This window comes from Mus pahari, chromosome 2 (genome assembly GCF_900095145.1).
Source record: "Mus pahari chromosome 2, PAHARI_EIJ_v1.1, whole genome shotgun sequence".
Classification (NCBI taxonomy): Eukaryota; Metazoa; Chordata; class Mammalia; order Rodentia; family Muridae; genus Mus; species Mus pahari.
Genome location: NC_034591.1, coordinates 160,350,167 through 160,357,780, shown reverse-complemented (window position 1 = coordinate 160,357,780; position 7,614 = coordinate 160,350,167). Strand labels below are relative to the sequence as shown.

The 7,614-nt window shown below is 45.5% G+C and overlaps 1 protein-coding gene across 3 annotated transcripts in view; it reads right to left on the bottom strand.

The window, feature by feature from the left end:
- Positions 1–511: 511 nt before the first annotated feature.
- Rassf8 (Ras association domain family member 8) overlaps positions 512–7,614 on the bottom strand; it is a 71,896-nt gene continuing 64,793 nt past the window's right edge. For all 3 annotated transcript variants that reach the window (XM_021190949.2, XM_029534738.1, XM_029534739.1), the window contains exons 3-5: positions 4,442–5,331; positions 3,726–3,870; positions 512–3,503 (exon numbers count right to left, since the gene is read on the bottom strand). In XM_021190949.2, the coding sequence (XP_021046608.1) occupies positions 3,382–3,503; positions 3,726–3,870; positions 4,442–5,331 (1,157 nt within the window). In that variant the 3' untranslated portion in view covers positions 512–3,381. The remainder of the gene's footprint in view (positions 3,504–3,725; positions 3,871–4,441; positions 5,332–7,614) is intronic.

The following is a 7,614-nucleotide window of genomic DNA, read 5'->3' as shown; positions in this document are numbered from 1 at the left end:
GAAGGCGCTCCCGCGGCTTGCACGCACGTACACACACACACACACACACACACACACACGCACACAGCCACTGTCCTGGCATGAAAGGCGCACTGGGAAGCATGGAGCAGCAACACTGAGTAACTACTGATGGCCGTGAGCTGACACAGCCAGCAGGCTTCTCCCAGAACATAAAAATACCACAGCAGACACATGAACACACAACTTAAAAACACTGGCATGATACAGAAGGAATACTCAGGAGCTGGCCTCACCACAGTATCTACTGATCAAGACAGGCTTGTGTTCGGGAAGCACACAGAGCATCTTTTAATATACTTTAAGGCCTAACCTGTCAAAGGCAATGTCCAACGCTAACTGCCTGTCTCCCTGTGCCCGCCGGCAATCAGGCCTTTGTCTTTTCCACGTGATTTCCTCAATCTATCAAGGTCCTAACTTGAAAAGTTGTTCCCAGATGTTGCTCTAAGTGAAGACTTCTTGTCCCTGCAGACCTTTTTGTACTTACAAATAGCAGTGTTGCCGCAGGACTGCGCTGTCTTAGCTGTGGAGCAGTGCTGATCTGTCGGTCTATGAGCTGCATCTTCTCTGTGCAAGCTCTGCTGGGTGGAAGCTATGCTCAGCTGCTCGCTGATAGTTATCAATCTGCACGGTCAGAGGGCAACTTCTATCAACTCCAACTGAAGCCTCACATGTAAAATTCCCCATTCACGGAGACAAAGAAAAAGGAACACAAACAGCCAAAATATAAAGGAAATGAAAAAAATAAACACACAAAGTGAGGTAACCCACTGTGGGTGATTCTCTGAGAAAGAGGATACTATATAGGTCAAATAGACCAATGATACTCAAATTATTCATTGGTAAGAAAAAACTTGTAATATATTTAATACCTGTAGAAAACCCACATAATGTAACCTGTAGTACTAATTAAAAAGACACAAAAATTTGTGATCTAATTTATTATTCAGAACCTGATTACTTCTCCATATGCAAAATTTTGCATTTGGTAGTGTTTGAATGCCATTGGCTATACCCCTCTGACATGCAGCCAGAGGCAGGGTTTATAAGCCAATTCATTTATAGTCACAATAGGTAAACATCTGTGACAGCAGACTAAAATATTTTCAGATGTTCCTACACAAATTAGTTGCTTCTCCCACCCCGAGCTAAAAAAAGATTTAGAAAACACTGGACAGTGCTGTGTGTGCCGTGAAGGTTCTGTGACTCGTGACGCAGCACAGCTACTCAGCGTGTTTGTGAACTCTCATGGCTGCACCCCACCAGTCGGGGAGGCCGGGAGGCCGGGAGAGTAGCTGGCAGCTTCCAGGTTCACAGGTGACAGTGGTGGAGAGCCAGGGCTGCTGCGAGCCGGTGGGAAGCCGCCCTGCTTTAGGTTCCTCAGCAAGCCAAGCAGTTCACAACTGAGTGTGCCGGGGGATCTGTGCAGTTCCCTCTCTTTCCACAGGGAATCACACCAGACCCAGGCTATCCTAGAACTTTCCCTGTAACTTAGGATAGCCTGAGCTTCATGGCAACTGTCCTGCCTCAGCCTCCTGAGTGCTGGAATCACAGTCATGAGCCGCCACACCCAGCTTCATCTTTCATTTTTCATAGAGTTTAACCTACCTACCGCCAACATTTGGTTTAAATGGAAGATAATCCACTTGTGCAGTGTTTCCCTTTATGAGCAAGGTTTCAGTTTATCTGAACAATGCAATGACTTGGCAGAGGAAGAGTCTGAGAGTAAGGCAGGTCCTGAGCCTGTGGACTCACCGTGCCACCGAAAGCTGCAAGTGACTTTGACCTTGAATTATTCTTTTTAAATGTATATAGATACGAAACAGTTGTTACAAATCTGGAGCAAGTGTGTTCAGGCAATGGATAATTTACTTCTCAAGTCACCTGCCAGGCAGTGACAGCAAGACCCACTGGGTAAGTCGGCGTTCAGCTGAGGTCTGCGATTCACTTGGGTAAAAGGCAACACTGCACGGATTTCAGTTCTCTACAAGTGTCTACTATTTCACAGCTATTCTTAAATCTTTTCACTGGAAATAAAATAAAGCAGCATTCTTGGCTTCATTGAACATTCATCAAACCAGAAGTTGGGTGTGGTCACACACCTCAGCTCTCCTTGAGTGTGGATACGGCATCACTATGCTAACGCAGTTCATATTATTGCATGTAAATAATACAGAGGATGCATTCTCTTCTGGATTAAAAGCTACTTTAAATTTCAGATTGAAGTCTTCATTCCTGGCAGCACCTGTCTAAATATTCCTGGTGAGTGCAGGAGGTCACTGCTTGCGAGCAAAGTACTGACTCAGGCTTGGCGTTATACACAAATGATACAAATATAAATGGAGACTAATATCCTATAAAGTCAAACTTAAAAGTAAGAAACATACTCTGAATTTAATTTTATTTCCTTGGTAAAAAAATACCTGACCTCGGTGCTCTCTCCTCTGCCTCCGTGTCTAGAGCAAGCACCCCGTCCACGTCGGACGTCTTGGCAAGCAGCACTCCCCCTGCTGTGCGTGGCATAGAGTCCACAGAGGAAGTGGGTTGTTCTGAAGTGAGTCATCTGCGCGTGATTCCCAAAGCACAGCGATCAGACCCCCAGGGACCTCTCCTTCTCGTGGGACCTTCTCATAAGAACCCACAGGAGGAGGCAGGAAGGCAGGAGAGCCTCAGAGTGCACCAGAACCGTCTGTGATCACAAACATTTTACATAACAGTTTACTTCACTCACGATATTTCTGTGATGTCATGTTTGGAATACTGTAAAGGAACAATTAACTTCCAGACTAGGAAGCAAGCTGAATTATCTCACTTAAGCAAGGACTAAGAGAGGCTCCAGATAAGTGTGGTGGGCTCCATGGAGTCAGTCTGGATGGTGGAGCACCCCAGGAGGCTTTGCAGCTGTACACGAGCAAAGCTCGGATAGAGTCTGCCAACATGCACACAGTCAGAGTCCCACAACATTTAACAGAATTAAGTCACAGGATAAGTATTAATAAACTATTAAAGAGCAACATTCATAATTAATCAATTACATGGAATAAATTAAACTAAGCAGTCACATAACTTCTTTACTCTTAATTCAGATGTATTCATGTATAAACGTAGATCAATGCTTTCCTAATGCTCTCAAAATGCTACAACTATAAACAAAGGCTTTGCATTCCGGCTGCTGGACAACGTGTCAATACTGCGGAGACTGAACAGGCTCCATGTTCAGCATCAGTGCACAGGGCATGGCTCTGAGTGGTGTGTGGTTGGGAGAGGATTCGGCTTGGGAACAGACCCTCTGTTCAGTTGGCACAAACTGGAGGATTTTACTGTCCATGGTACCTTTGCTGGATCCTTCCCCCAAAGACAGTGTTATACATAGATGCCTTCAGGATTAAAACCAGAGGAGACAGGGTTCTGTAGAATACGAAGATTACTGGGGAGCTGCCGAGATGAACCAGGTCGCTTCAGGGACCCAGACTGGAATGGTGCCTCTAAACAGGAAACAGAAATCATCTGGTGAACTGGATAACCAGAAAATGTGTTAACTTCCCACTCCAGCCAATATTCATATTTATATTTGTACTTTGCTAAACAGGCTCATAAAGAAGCAGATTAAAGTAAACAATATGGCCATGCGAGTGAGCAGATTACCCTAACGTAATGTCACCGTTTTCGTCAGAAACACGGACGCCAATTTAGGTGATTGGTCTTACCTGTCTCTATGTCTGCCTGTGAGGCCTCGATTTCCGTGGGCTCGGCCGGCAGCACGGTGACTTTGGTCCCAGTCTGCTGGATGAACTGCTGGAGGTTGACCTGCCGAAGCTCTTTGGTCAACTGCTCTAGCTCCTGCTCCTTGTCCTGGTTGGAAAACACCAGTTATTGTATACCTGGGACTGGGTGGGCAGGGCTGTTTTGGGAACAAACCTCCTGCTATAGGGGTGGGAGATGGGGCCCATTTTCAGAAGGATTCATTAGACCACCTAGTTTATGTAGATACAGTGGCCAAAGACAATACTATCCCATCCTCTTAGATATGAGGTTTCCCTTCTGGACAGTACCAGACTCTTATAAAATAAATGCATATTCTTACTGTTATAAAAAATACACAAGTATATAGTTTCTATAGACCCAGTGTGACAATCTGCTGATCTGGTCACAGACTTCCTCCTTGTCTACTTTATAACTGACTGCAAATTCATAGCAGTTTGGTTCACAAGAGTTAAGAGTTCTTAGTTTTGATAAGACGTTGGAGTTTTATCTACTAATATTTATTTTATAACACGAAGAAAGCAAGATCATCACAGAATTCTCAGTCTGAGGTTCTTAGTTCTGTGACACACAGGCCTGAGCCACAGAGCCATCCCTGGGTCCTGTTGATTAAACGTCCCCATCTATGGATGTGGTACCCTGCTCACTAAGATGCTCTTACCTGTAGCCGCTTGGTGGCCTGCCCCAGAGACCTCTCCACAGCTCTAATACCGTTCTCCAGCCTCAGGCTCTGCTGCCCTTGAAGGTCCATCTCTCCCTTGACCTTTTCAATCTTTCCTTTCACCTCCTCCTCATTGACCTGTGCCTCCTGAACTTCCCGATGCAGTTTTTCTGCCTGGAGACCACTCTCCATGGTGTGGATCTGGGCCAGGTAGTCCTTCAGCCTGCCTTCACAGTCGGTCACTTTCTGCCGTATCTCCTCCAGCTGATCCTGCAGCTGCTTCTCGTTTTCCTGTTCGATCTGCAATTCGTTTTCCCAGAACTCTTCCTCCTCGATCTCCGCGTCATTCCTCTTGACCCTCTGCTCTAGGCGGACAATCTCCTCCTCTAGGCTACAGCTGTACTTCTGTTCCCAGAACCGAATCTCCGCCTCACTGGACTCCAGCTGCTTCTCAATGGCTTGCAGCTTCCCTGTCTGCAGGCGGATCAGCCTCTTCAGCTCCTCTGCTGTTGTCCTGCAGTTACTCAGCACCTTCTGCCTAAACTCAGCCTCTCTACCTTTTCCAAAAACATCCGTCAGCCCTTTGGCGCCCCCTGTGAAGGTAAGAGACTTTCGTTTAGGCTCCCTCCTTCTGATGGACTTGTCAGCCTGAGGCCGGAGCTTGGCTAAGGGGGGAAGGCTCTGTCGGTACAAAGTTCTTTCAGGAATGCGGGCCACACTGTCTGAGGTGGGTCGCTCACTGAGAGATGGCCCAGTCCTACGCAAGATGAGTTGCACGTCACTGGCATACTGCCCCCACTTGTTTAAAGACACGATGGGGTTTTCATGTGGCGCCAAGTGCCGTTCGGTGTCTCTCCATTTCTCTATGAGAGTGTACCTTCCAGTCCGACCTAGACAGAAAGGATCAGAGAACACCGTCACGGTGGGACACGCAGTCATCAATGAACCTGGTTTTGGTTAGCATCAGGGTGTCAGCGTTTAGAGTCCAGTGCAGGCCGCCCGTGGCAGCTTCAGACTACAGCAAACCTCCCAAAGCTGTGGCAGCACACTGTTCAGGTCTGGGTTGTAAGCATCCTCTGGCTTGCTTAAAAATTCTACTTTCTATTTCCCCCAACTGAGAGAATTTGTACTCTGGTCAAATGTATAAGTGTTCAGAACTTCTGGGATAGATGAAATAAAGAAAAACACTGAAAATGTGTCCCCCACAGCAAAGAGTGGTGGCCCCAGGTGCTGACCTGAGCTTCTAAACCTGCATTGATTTTAACAGTCTGAGCTTCCTCAAGAGAGACACAAGGTCAGTCCAGAACCTGACCCAGCTCACTGAAGTGCCCCAGCCTCAGAGCTCCCTACAGCTCACACAGCTGGGTGTTGCCCCATAAGGATGACTCTTTAAATTAACCTTCTGTGAAAAGTGTCTGAGGAATGTTAATATTAATAGTTTCAAAGTTTCTTCTAAAAAAATAGGACAGCTTTATTATTAAAGACAAAACAGAATAAAATAAATAAAAAGTGCTGTACCTACTAATTACAGAATTGAAATAAACTTTCAAAAGACAATATAGGGCCAGTAAAATGGCTCAGTGGGTGAAAATGCTTGCCACCAAGCCTGGTGTTCCTGGGACCCTGGGACACAAAAGACTGACTCTAGCTTTGGTATGTCCAAAACAAACAAACAAACAAACAAACAAACAAACAAATGTAATACAAAAAGGAAAAAAGAATATGTCATAAGTATAACCACACTCCATGGATGCTGTCATTTAAGGTAGGTGCTATTTGGAGTTTGTTAAACACATATGTTACTTAGGGAGTGAGAAGAGACGTTAGTCAGCCTTCCCCACAGGCATGAACAGCCCTGAGCTCGGAGCCCAGAACTCAGTGTCAGGGACAACGGGACAGGCCTGTGATCCCTGCGGGATTCGGGGCAGTAAGAGAAGAAACAGACTCAAACAGAAGGTAGAGAGTGTGTGAGAAATGGCAACCGAGGCTGTCCTCTGACCTTCGTGCACATGGGTAACACACACACACACACACAACTGGAGTGGCACATGAAGTACGCATGAGCTTCTGAACAGACAGCAGCATCTCCTCCGTTACTGGGGCATTGGGACATCTGGACATGCAGATGTGAACACTCACCCAGCAATTCAGAAGCCGAGCATGAAGAGTGCCTGAGTGGACGGAGCTCGAATGTCCGTCAGTCTTTATCTACCCAGCCAGCTTTCTATAACACTGGCCGTTTAAGCTGTTTGCTAAATAAGTGTGGCATAAGTAAATAATCAGATAAAGTGCTGGTTACATTTATAAATAGTTGAGCAGTTAGAATATGGCTGAGAGGCCTCATGGCAGACGGGAAGGATCATCAGCCGCAGGAGTCACCAGCTGGTGCGCCTCAAGTACTGATGATACAGGAAACGGCTTTTAGGTCAAATCTGAAACCGCATCATAAAGCATCTATATTAAAGTTTTCAACTTTTCAAAACAGGCCTTGAACTGAGTTATTAAGAAAGGAAAAGAAGGGTATGGTTCAATTAAAACTGGTGATCATGGGTTAAGTACAATATTCATTATAAACGAAGAAATACGCATCTGGTGAAGAATAGGACATGCTTTCTCCATGGAATTATATACAGAGAGCGTGGTTATGGTAGGGAGAGATGCAGCTGTGGCCCCTGCTCAGCAGGTCTGACCTCCACACACTTACTCTTCTTCCACACCTATTTCCTAGCACTCGGACAAGCAAGACAGGAGGGTTGCCACAGCCAAGGCTACTGATCGGTAGGTACAGTAAGACTTTAAAAACAATCAAGTAAATCTATGAGAACGAAAACAAAAAACAAAAAAACAACAGAAGAAAAGAGGCTGGAGAGATGACTCAGTGGTTAAGAGCATTGGCTGCTCTTCTAGAGGTCTTGAGTTCAATTCCCAGCAACTGGTGGCCCACAACCATCTGTAATGGGATCTGACGCCCTCTTCTGGCTTGTATGTGTACATGCAGACACAACACTCATTTACATAAATAAGTCCTTTCAAAAAATAAGAAAAGTAATTACTTAAAAAAAAAAAAACACCATTTAAGGGAAATTTTGAGGGTTTTTTTTGTTGTTGTTGGTTTTTTTTTTTTTTTTTTTTTTTTTTTTGGCTCCTCTTCCCAGCTTACTCTAGCTTGTGTA